The sequence below is a fragment of the Balearica regulorum genome, chromosome Z, assembly GCF_011004875.1.
Source record: "Balearica regulorum gibbericeps isolate bBalReg1 chromosome Z, bBalReg1.pri, whole genome shotgun sequence".
Lineage (NCBI taxonomy): Eukaryota > Metazoa > Chordata > Aves > Gruiformes > Gruidae > Balearica > Balearica regulorum.
The window spans coordinates 55,532,020-55,544,486 of NC_046220.1; the positions used below are offsets into that span (position 1 = coordinate 55,532,020).

Below are 12,467 nucleotides of genomic sequence, written 5' to 3' on the forward strand. Positions count from 1 at the left end.
TCCTGTGCAACCTGCTCTAGGTGATGCTGCTCTGGCAGGAGGGTTGGACTAGATGATCTCCAGAGGTCTCTTCCAACTCCTACCAACCCATGAATCTGTGATTCTGTGATTCTATGAAGTATGTTAATGCAGCACTGCACTGAACCAATGCTATTGCATGGCTCATTGGCCAGAGCTGCAGAATTGTGGCTGTACAAATCTTGTGCAATCCCTGAGAGATTCAGGGAACATAAGTGAATGGTAAATCATGGTCAGATCATGCCATCCCAAAGTAAAGCATGCTTGCTGTATCTGGAATGTTTAGAGAAGGTATGTCTGAGTCCTAAGAAGCCTCTAGGAAGTGTATGTGAACTGATACTTCTAAAAGCTTATATTTTAGCCATGTTTGGTAGTTTTACTTTCCATTTTTTTAACAGAAGCAGCAAAATTTCTAACGCCAGTACTAGGCCATTGCAACATTTCAAGCTTTTTCTAAGTTATATGTTAACTAAGACATTATGTAACATTAAAGTATTTATTCAGTTTTGATTTCAGAGCCAGATTCTTCAGTGCTGATTCAATCTTGGTCTATGTTTAAGAGCTCACCTACCTGTGTTCATTAGGATTTTGTAAAATATCAGATATTCTACTCTACTGCAAATGTACTTCAAGAAGATAGCTGAACCAACCTTAGCAGCTGCTGGTTGGTTATCAGAAGAATCAGTTCCATTTCTTTCACTACACGATCCTAGTTGTGCAGTCCTGCTTCCTACCTTTTACTGACTGCAATATCAATCTTCTGTGATCCTTTAGTGGACTGGCTAAACTTATTTAGCCGAGAAAAGCATTCCCCTTTTTAGACTGGACTTGGTATAATGAAATCTTAGATTGATTCAGTTAGAAAATTAAACTTCATCTGCAGTTACATAGGCCAATCTCTTTATATGTAGGTATAGTCAGACTATGATCAAACAAAATGCCACCTAGAACCTGATATAAGGTATGTTTAGATGGAATTGCTTACTTCATTTGCAGACCTGGCTTAAGCAATCTCTTAAAGTCCCTTTAAGCAGTTCAGGACTAAGAAACTGCCCTAGAATCTTTGCACTGTAAGAAACTGCAGGATTCCTTCTTCCCAAATCTTTCGCTTTGAGCTGCGAAGAGGAAAGGGGTATGACCTGATTGGAGCTTCTGTGATTTATAAAAAAGGCTTCATAAACCTTTACCTCAAACAGAGCATAGGAAAATGGCTTTGTAATTGATATGCTATTGCTAAGGGATCTTGTTCAAACTCTGGAAAAGACAAAAACACTGAAAGATGAGGAGTTGTGACCTGATCGTGCAAAGGGGGGAGGATTTTTATTCAGTGTTTTTCAAACTAATATTTGGTTTCATTAACACCTCTTTAACTGAAATTCCAGACAAACATCTGGGATCTGAGATCTTTTTTTTTTTTCCAAAAGAAAAGTTAAGTTTTTGCTGAAGCTGTCATTTCAGCAGTTTGTACTGGTGTGCTATCTGAAGTATAAAAAAGGTTATAATTCCATTTCTAATGTAAAAATAACAAAATAAAACCTCATGCATATGCAAAAGTAAATCTTCTGAAAAACAACCTTTTAGACTTTCTGAATTTTCAAAATCTGCATACTCTATTGCATAATACCTTTAACTCCTAGATAAGAATAAGGGAGGACAGATTTTTATTTCCCAAAGAATATCTCAGTACCTTGTCGTCATGATACACCTGTTAAGGTCAGCAGTATGCAGTTCTCTCTGCCAGAGAGGACTTTTTTATTGCCTAATAAAACTAGATTGGGCAAGATAAATTCTTGCAATACCATGTCTATTACATAGGTATTCGTAATAGATAACATCTACTGATATAAAGTATTTGCATAGGCAATGCTCTAATACTATAGCCATGTTCAGTATTTAAAAGCCAATGGACACAAATAACATGATAAGAGGTTTAACGTATCCAGTATTAAGTAATGAATTTGCATTCAAGGTCTATCAAGTTTACCTTTGAACCAAGTTAAAAAAGAGCAAGAGACAAAACGAAAGAGTAGGAAATCACCCACTCAGCAGCAAATAATTCTGACTTGGTAAGAAATACAGTGTAGATTCTCCTGGCCTTCTTCTTTGGAAGGCTTACAGAGGACAGTGGTAGGCGTTTGTAAGGATTGACAGTAGATTTTGACAAGTACATCTGTTAGAAATGGCAATGGTAATAAGGGAAAAAATAAAAACCAAAACAAACACAGATTTGATTGTAATCCTGCAGTTTTCAAGAAGGAGAGGTGTTTACCATGGAGATGCAGCAGGAGCTGCCCTGCTTGGCCATGTGTCACAGAGACGTCTGGCAGTTCAGTTAGTCACAGCATGAGGGAGCAAGGTGGCAGATGGAGAACAAACCGGTGCTGTTTTGAGTTAATTCACTTTATCTCCTCTGTGGATATCCCCAACTCCAAACATAAAAGGAGGCAGAATAGGAAAAAGGTTTAACATGTGTTGAAGGGTTAAGATGCCTTTTTTTGCCAGGTGACTGGAATCATTCAGGAGTTTTTAAAATAATCTAAAAGCCTGTGGGGAAAGCCAGCCTACAGAGAGTCCCTACTGAACCACATGGTTGTTTCAGTTGTTACAGGAGAAAGTCAGGGCCCCAAATGCACCTGTTGGACCTACTGGCCCTGACCAGCCTCACCCAGGGCACCCACTGCCCGTGAACCCAGGGTCTTCGTTTCTCCTCAGCCCCTGGTCCTCAGCTATCTTGCTGGACTGCTGTTCTCCAGACTACTCTGGCCCTGCTGTCTGGATGGACCTCAAACCTACACCTAGATAGCTTGTCTATTGGATGGGTCCAGATATCCATTGTCCACTCTCTCTAGCCATGCCTGCTGAATGGACTTCAGATTCAAGCTGAAACCTTGTCTCTAGTCCTATCTCTGGTCTCATCTCCTTTTGCTCGTGCCTGGAGTCCCCGGATGGATCCTGGACCTGGTTAATCACTTGCCAGGGACTGTCAATGGATTCTGCTACCTGGCTCACGCTGCTATGAACAGACCCTGTAGGACCTTGCCCTGCCAGGGACAACCCTGCCTGCTTTGGAGACACCTTTCACTCCTGAGCTGAGGGAACAGCAGGTCCTTGCTGCTCCATGTCAGAGGAAATGGAGAACCACTCTAACAACAGCTCATATCTTAAAAACCTTCAGACACTTGCCTTCTTCAGCCACTTGCCCACACAAGAAATGGGATTGGATTGATTTTGTCCAATGTTAATATTCAAGGATACTTAGATATTCCTATCTCCCACATCTTTTTTTCTGAAGTCCTATGGATTTTTTTAACGTTTTTCCTTCTCCTTTCCTTCGTTTCTTCACAGCCCTGTACTGCCTTATCAGACCTCTCTGTTATTCTCCCATTTCAAAAAGATCATACTATAGTTTATTTGATAAGAAAAAGAAGCATATATTTGAATATTTAAACATCAATAGGAAAGGTAGCAGATTATATATCCACCTGCATCTATATATGTACATCAAAGAAATATATACGGAGCTGCTGTGGTTTTGCTTGCTACCTTCATTTTGAAGAGGAGAAATGCATTTGATTCCATAGAATTGATTGTACCAATATTTAATTATTATTCCTTTGAGATATGAAATATACTTTGAGATTTATGATGTGGAGTTGTAGAATATTATAGGTCTGCTCTATTGACCTAGCAAGTGTGGAACATAGCAGTTTTCTTAAGGATTATATTTCCAATACCACAACTAAAATGAAGCTGCACCCTGAAGATGCTGAAGGTATGGATGTGTATGTGAATAAAAACACTTCCTTGGGAGGAAGCACAGATCAGTTTCACTGTAGTTCCAGTTTATCAAATAATTGAAAACAAACAAGATTTGAGATTATGTGAAGTGTCAGGTCTAATCAAGGTACAGAGATACTTCTGGGTTCAGAACAAATAACAGACTGTATCACTCAGGGACTGCCAGTCAAATAAGGGACTGTCAGTTAAAGATTAAAAGCTTGAATATATACTAATCTAACATCAAGATGTTTACATAGCAAACATCTCACTGAGGAAGCTTGACTATGGCTCCTAAAGAAGCAACATGTTATTGTGTTATCTCGTGTGATGATGTTGCCTAGTCTTTTGTGGAGGACGGCAGCCCTAAACCCAAACCAATATGACCCATGAAAAATCCACATCATCAATTGTGTTATGTACTAGTGTATATTTTATTTTATGATCCAGCTGTGGTCAATGAAAAAATAATAGTGGGTAAAGACTACAAAAATTACTCCTGGCCCTTTGACAGTAGTGGCTGCAAGAAGTTCCCGAGGGCTACTACGGATTCAGGAATATGTAGCTGACTGGCTATCCACCCTCAACATGACATTGCTTATCCTACTGCATATTCTGGTGCTTAGGTATCGAAAGAACATGCCATGAAACTATTCTATTGAGTTTAGGGTTACATTAAAACTGTTTTCTAGGTATATATTGCATGCAATTAATGGAGCTCTTAAATTTTACTGGTGTAAAGGGATCAAAAAACCAAACAGGTGGCAATTCAGCCCTCACTTAGTAAATACTGGCACATGCAGATGCACTGGTGAGAAGTAATTTACTCCCCACTAGTAGCAATTGGTAATTGCTTGTGAAATAAATATGACATATTGCTACTTCACTTAAATAGTAAGTTTAGGAATAAAATTAAGTAATTCCTGGCTTGATATATTTGGTAAGTGTCTGTATTGTTCTTTATGCAATGACAGCCATAGTGCTTCTCAAATCTAATTTTAAGCAAAGAATCATGTTACACATTAAACATTTCATGAAGAGAAAAAACTGTGATAAAGATGTCTCAAATTAAAAGGTAGCAATGTTTACAGTAGAAACCCAAAAGCAGGAACAACTGCATATTTTACCTTTTATTCTCTCAGGACTAAAATATTTTGTTTGATAGCAAGCATATGTATCAAATGTGCATAAAAATATGTTTGCAATCTGTTTTCATGTACATATTTAAGGATCGGTGGTGGGAAATCATATATATATGTGTGTGTGTGTGTGTGTGTGTGTGTGTATATATATATAAAACCTCCAAGCCATTATCAGTAGAAATTTAGATGATCTTCACTATTAATTTAGATACAGCTAAACTGGAAGAGACACTGCACCTCTTGTGCCTCTTCATTTTAAGATTATTTCATGATAAGAAAGGTGAAGTGTTAATGAGAGTGTTCTCTGTCTGGACAGACACTTAAAATAAGCCCGGCCATTAAGAGACCCTTTAGTAGGCATTCCTCACCTGATCTGCTGGAGGGTTTTGAAAAGATTGATGATGGCTAGTAATTTTCTTAGAAAAGGCAGCAGAGGTGGTAATTTAAACTGCTAAAACCTTTATTTCTGCTGTGGAATTTCTACATTTAAAAAAAAAAAAAATCTTGCATCAGGACAGAAGAAGAGTAGCTAAATTTTGTTGATCAAAGCATTATCCACATTTGACATCGAAGCTTCATTTTCTCTTACATCTCTTGTTCAAGATTCCTATTTTGCTTGTTAAAGCCATAATACAGTTTTCAGGAGGCAGCTAGAGCTGCACTGATCAAACATGTAAGCCAGGCTTGTATCCCTGCCACAGTGATTGCACGTAGCCCATGCTAAGATGAAGGCTGTGCTGAGTTTCTGACAAAGAAAGGTTTAGCCACAGAGTGGCTTAACAAACCACTCCAGATGTGGTGCTTTCCAAATGAAGTGGACATCCCTTGACACAACTGCCTTCTTCACTGGCACATCTCTCCACTCTGTGCTCCCAAGTATAGTTTTTAAATTAAACTAAAACTAGATTTAGTTCTGGAAGAGTCAGAAATGTGGATAGAAAATACACAATTTGGGATGTTTGGGATGCTTCTGTCTTCCCTCCAGACCTCACTTCCTATAGCACTACAGACAACAATAAAATTCTGGCCCTGTGTTGAAGAAACAATTCTATCAAATTTACCATTTCAGGTGAGCTGACTGTAATGGCTTATTTTGCATGAAGTATCATCCTGATAATATGTGCCAGAGAAAAGGGATAAATTTTTAAGAAACACTTATTATTTGGACAAATTCTGCAAGGATCTTTAGACAAAATCTGCAAATTGTTTTGAAAAGTTTTTAAAGTGCTTTAAAAAGAAATTGGTTTAAGTACAAATTCATAACAGGAACTAATTTGTTACTATCATGGTTTTAATGTATTTTTCTGATACCTCTATTCACTCTAGTTACATTATCTCACGTCAAAAATCATAGCAAAGTTTTAATTTCCTTCATGTTACTATCATAAAGAAGCAAATTATAGAGGAGAAAAGTGAAATATAATTGTCTCGAACAGCAATCTGTTAAAGTCAGTATTGGATTTATATCACAAACCCTTACAGCAAACAACACCTTTGCTGTTTGAAGTGAGCTTCATCTCAGTTTGGTGTAGAATCTGGGGTTCTCTTGCTCTGAAACTAGGCACTTAAGTCATTACTCCAAATATACACTGGTATAAGTTATGGGAACTTATTCCAGCATAATGAAGTAGTTTAGATAACTCACATTGTATCAGAGGAGTAATTCCATGTTTGCTATAGAAACAAAGAATTTGCATAAATCAGTGATCTTTGGTGCAAAGTAAATTTATTTTTAGGTTCAGAAGTAGTGATTAGTAATCTCATTAAATTCAGAAGACAGGAAGCAAATCTGTGATACAATTAAGATTAAATCTTGGAAATATATTTTTATCTTTCATTGTTACTATATTTAAATGTTGATGGAAATACATGTCCTCAATGTTTGCTACACTTTGTTTTCTTAATGTAAGTAAAGGTACAATTTTGTAACTAGGCTGATACTACCCTCAGAGATGCAGAACCGAAACAGAGGAAGAAGTAAGTTCCAGTTAACCTCACAGCTCCCGGAGACTAACATTACCAGAAGTTAAGGCAGTAATAAAGTTCACACACACCCATACACACACCTCCGCTAACACCTATAGAAAGTGGCACGTATTATTCCTCCAAAAGCTAGTCGTAACTTGAAAGCGAGTCCACGCTCTGCTGCAGAAACACAGAAACCTTTCTTTTTCCCATCCGACCAAGGCTTTTGTGGAGGAAAATCCTATTTCCTAGGAAAATCATCACCGGCGTCCGCCCAAGCGAGCCGGGGGCACCGCCGCGCCCCGAGCGCCCCGGCCAGGCCGGCCCCGCCGCAGGGATGCTCGGCGGCCGGGCCCGACAGAGGGGTCAGGGCCGAGCGGGGCGGCCCGGGGGGGCGGGCGGGCAGGTGGTGGCGAGGCGGGGCGAGCGCGGCACCGCCCCCGAGCTCCATTGGCGCCGGCGGCGGGGGGGCCGCGCCGCGCCGCGCCTCCCCCCGCACGCTAGTGTGGCTGTCCGCCGGCGGCGGCAGCAGGAGCAGGAGCAGGAGCAGGAGCAGGAGCAGGAGCAGGAGCAGGAGCAGGAGCAGGAGCAGGAGCAGGAGCAGCGGCAGCGGCAGCGGCAGCAGCGGGGCCATGCAGAGCTGCGGGCGCTGGTGGGGGCGGCTGGCGGCCCGCGGGGTGCCGCGGCACCTGCGGGCGGCGGCGGGCGGTCAGCGGCGCTGGGGCGGCGGCGAGGCGGCGCGGTGCATCGAGCAGCTCCTGCCGCGGCACGATGACTTCTCCCGGCGGCACATCGGGCCGCGGGAGCGGGAGAAGCGGGAGATGCTGCGAGCCGTCGGGGTGCAGGTAGGTGCCCGCGCCGCGCCGTGCCGTGCCGTGCGGGGCGGATGGGGCGGCGGAGCTGGTCCCCTCCCGCTACGGGCTAACAACGGCGTGTGTTCGCCTCTTCGCAGAGCGTCGAGGAGCTGATGGATAAAACCATCCCGGCCAGCATCCGCCTCCGGAGGCCGCTGAGGATGGATGACCATATCTGTAAGTGACCGCATGGCCCGGGGTGCTCCCGGCCCCCCCCCCCCCCCCCCCCCGCTGCCCTCCCCGGCCCACCCCTCCCTGCCCTGCCCGCGGCTTCTTCCGGCCGCCAGCGCCCGCGGGGCAGGATTTGGGGTGCTGACCCCCCCCCCCCAAGAGTGACCCCACTGAAACGGGTAACGAGCAGAGCTCCCTGCTGAAGTGAAATGCAGGATAATGCTTAAATAAGCGTAGCGGTACCATAATCGACACTTTAATCTTCACAGGCTTACTTGGTAGAATAGTTCGGCTGCTGCCAGAGTTGCCCGAAAAACCGTTTTTGAGCTCAAGTGCTAAAATGCCTTCACTTTGTCCCAAGAGTCTGATATGGAGGGAAAAGTGTGGCTAAAAATCATTGTCTTAGCATGGACTGCAGCTTCAAATGGGCCACTGTCTTTTGTTGGCTCTTATGTTTCAGCAGGATTTCTTTCTTGTCCCTCCCCCACCCAATAATAACCTGCATATTCCAATAATGTGCAAAACCTGTGTCTGCATATAATGGATACACAGTAGACTAATGGCTAGCATTTCGAATCCATCTGATTGAGGGAGATGGGTAAACTGCAGGAACACAAAACATCTGAGCCAGCAATTCTGGCACTACAATAATTCAACAAATTGCTGTAGAAAACTTGATGTGATTTCATGAGTTTTCAGATATTAACGTTTTTAGAAGTTAGCAGTCACAGCACAAAATTCCCATCTGCGTAACTGCGATCTTGATAGGTATCTCTGAACATCATACTGAAAATCCCCTGAGTGAAAGAAACACTTAAAAATGCACCTAGCTAAACAATTACACTGAAACTAACAAAGCTTAGTGGCCATTCAGATAGTGGAGTCAATTACATCAGTATTAACTTTATATTTGTGTCAAGATCCTTTGCCTGATTTGTAGAAAATTCCATCCCTCACGCTGGCTTTTTGTCACTGCTCATCCATGCGTTGTAATTTGAGTGTAAACTTCAGGCCTGCAGCTCCGGTGAGGTTCCCGGCCAGTTCAATCTGGTTACTCCAAGATGACATCACGCGCCAGAGCAGCGCCACAATGAACAGCCAGGAAAACTAGAGCCTGAAAAGACAGATTCTAGCCAGGAGGGATACAGTATTGACTAAATCTTTCTACTTATAAAATGTTTCACTAGTACAGTGGTTTTTTTGGCAACTTCCCATCCTATTAAAATGGGGAAGGGCGGTAGAGAAGTGGAATTTAATCACCACCTTCTGTCTGTATAACTGCTGCAAGTATTGCTTGGCATATTTTCCTATGATTAATGTGTTTTAATCAAGGCACTCCCTGACTGACGGGTGATTTTCACTTACCCTCGGAGAAAAGAACTTTTTAGATTATTATATTTTTAAGAAGATTTAAATGGAGATTGTCACTAATAAGTACTTCTTGAAAACCTTTCTTATGTTTTGTTGTTGTTATTTGTTGTATGACACTCTTAGGAAGTTTTACATTACTAAAACACACATAAGAGTGATACAGCACAGTTGGGCGTTAAAATAGTTGTACATTATTGAAAACTAAACCAGTGATGTCGACTTAAGTAAAAAAATCTTAGTGCAGTTTTATGTGTTCTCATGCTGATTTGCATTGCAATTTTGAAGTTCTCCCACACTGCTGTGTATTAGTTGACATTCTGTGGTATGCAAGTTCTCCCTGTGCAACAAGACTTAATTAGCAAACAGAGTATTTCGTTCACTGGCATTTTGTTCCACTTGCTATGCTGTTCTTGTTCCCTTAGAGTAAACTTCGTAAGAATGTGACTGTGATGCAGAGCCTCACATTGCACAGCATGCAACAGTTGAGTTTTCAAAAGAGATGCTTACATGAGGTACAGAAGACTTTTTTCTGCACACTGTTGCTTTTTCTTCTGCAGCCACTGTGATGAACTAACTCTTTTGTACTTCAATGTGTAGATTTTTGTCACTAGTTTTCCACTGTATTGGTAGCAGAAAACTCAACAGCTTGTAAAAGGAAAGTTAAAAGCCTTAGCTTAAAGACGTCCCATTGAACGTCTTGTATCTAGGGACTGTAGTCTGAGTAAAACACTTATTTCCCATATAACTTCAATTAAAAACCATAATCATAGTGACTCCACAGGTTAGAGTGCGGCTGAACAAGTCAGCTGTGCTCGAGCTACTCCTTTGATTAGAAAACGCAGTTGAACTTGCACTGAAGTCAATGCTTACAGCTAGAATTAGATATGCAGTTCAAGAAAACTGTGCACACACCATAAATAGTATGTCTGGGTGAGTATCATAGATCTCTGCAATTGTATTCATGGGGTTTTAAAACTTTTATAGCTTTAGGCCTTGTCTCAGGTCTGTACATTTGATATATATATGCGTATCTTCAAATTTTCATTAGGTGTGGCAGTAGGAAAGATTGCTTTGCCTTACAGTTCCCTTGGTAATGTAACAAGTAACTTGTCTAAAAGAAAATCAATTGTCTGTGTGTAGGCAATAGCAGTAAATAAAAAATCCTCCTGTGGATGCAGCATATATTAAAGAGCTGTTTTAGATGGTATTGCGTATTACACTGCTCGTAAATAAAACCTCTGCTTACAGTAAAAACACAATATTTTGTACATGTGTTGTCTTTCCTAGATGTTTTAGCACAGCCCTACTTTTTGGTGGAAGAATCAAGTTTCATTACTTCCCTGAAGGATGTAATATATTGAGAGGGAAAGCCTTTAGCCTTTACTGGATGTTTGTTTTGCTTATGCATGAATGAAAAAAGCCATTCTGGCAAATGCTAAGCTTTGCTCGTACAAGTTCATCTATGCTAGAAATGCCTTTCCAATATTTATTAGTGTTCCTGTATTGGTAGATTTCTTCTCGTACATACATGGTCAGTGATGGAGGAGAGAAGGAACGTAACTTGTGCCAGGAGGTTTCTGAAATGAGTCGCTTCCTTTGGTACCTAAAATGACAGAAGTATCTGTCCCCCTGTTCTGACAAAAAAAAAAATAAATCCATTTTAAAAGTTCCTGCTGCCATGAGCCCACTGACAGTGTTGAATATGCCACTGAAACCCAGTAGGGGTGAAACAGCAAAATGTCTGATTTTGTCATAACAGTAAGTTGCAGTCCCGTACCTCAACCAATTCTGGAATGGGGCTTTTTTGCAGTCAGCTTTTTTTGCAGATACAGTTCAAGGAAAATGTTATTTTGGCATGTAACTTCTGTTCAGTTGATATTTACAACAAGGCTAGACGTCTGTTTAATACTTAATTATGATCAGCTGGTATTACAGAGCTTTTTTCCCACTGTCAGAGTAAGTACACTTTGTCAGCTTTTCTTTAGGTATTGAAGGTGCTTTAGCATGGATGTAGTGATTGACCCATTTGAAGTAAAAGAACAGATCATCTTATATAAGAGTAATCCTCTTTCTTTTATCCCGGCAAACCTACTGTCTGTATCAGTTGTAGTTTTCCCTGCAATGCTGCTGTTGTATGTTCATCTTTATTTAATGGGTAGGCTTTATACATGTTATATTTTTCTGCTTTTTGCTCATGCTTTGAAGTACAAAAATGAGTCTACAAACTACAAACTCTGCCATGTTTGGGGTTTTTTTTCCAAAATATTTCTTTACATTCCTAATTTTTAGAATTTGTAAACATTAGTTTATAAAATGTGTGTAAGAAACTAATTGGGTCTCCAGTCTAAACATTTTTAGAAGCGATACGGCTCAGAAGCAGTCGTATTGTAAGAAAGATTATTTGTATCTTCAAATTTAACTGCTCTTCATGCAGTTAAATCGGCTTTAACTATGATTTTGTATTTTAAATGCCACTTAAAAATTAATTCTGGTTAAGTTTATAATCAGTTCCTAATGTCAGTTGGGTGTTTAGAGCTGATTTAGTAATTTAGGATTCCCTGCTGCTGGATTCCACACTGTATGCTTTGGACACCTGTAGCAGGGGTAACTGTCATCCTGCAGAGTGTTGCCACAAGTGTTGCAGGAATCTGCAGTACCACTGGTGGCACTTTGCTCCTCACAGCACTTTTGGGCTGCTGCTCCTCCTTCCAAAGACGTAGGATGAAGAAAGGCAGGCTTCTTGCTGGCTCTCAGCCCCTGCGTGCTTTCGGCTCCTCGCAGCATCCTCAGGTTGCCTCTGCTGCCCAGGCAGGCTCCCTTGAGTGCAGGTGGTCTGAGTGAAAGGAGGAGGAGGAGGAGGCAGGGCAACAGATGGCGTTGGCTTTCTGCCTGTCTCGTGGGAAGTTGCTGGTCGGACTCAGCAGCCGGAACAGGCACTTTTCTTGTGCTCTCCTGCAGCATTATTACATGTCTGCCAGTGCTTTGGAGCTGTTTTGCTTCAATGTAATCTGATTTTATTTAACAGAGATCAAATTAATTGCTAAAGCAAGAGAAATAAATTCATCCGCTTTTTCTTATATCGTTACAAAGATTTTGCTTCCTTGATCTCAGAAACTAGATTTTTTTTTTTAAGACCTGACATAATGTGAGCAAAATGATATCAGACAAA

At 41.2% G+C, this 12,467-nt stretch overlaps 1 protein-coding gene across 1 annotated transcript in view; it reads left to right on the plus strand.

Moving 5' to 3' along the window:
- Window positions 1-7,514: 7,514 nt before the first annotated feature.
- Window positions 7,515-12,467, plus strand: part of GLDC (glycine decarboxylase) — a 46,862-nt gene continuing 41,909 nt past the window's right edge. Inside the window, exons 1-2 of the mRNA XM_075739488.1 lie at window positions 7,515-7,747; window positions 7,855-7,933. Coding sequence (XP_075595603.1) covers window positions 7,535-7,747; window positions 7,855-7,933 — 292 coding nt within the window. The 5' untranslated portion in view covers window positions 7,515-7,534. The remainder of the gene's footprint in view (window positions 7,748-7,854; window positions 7,934-12,467) is intronic.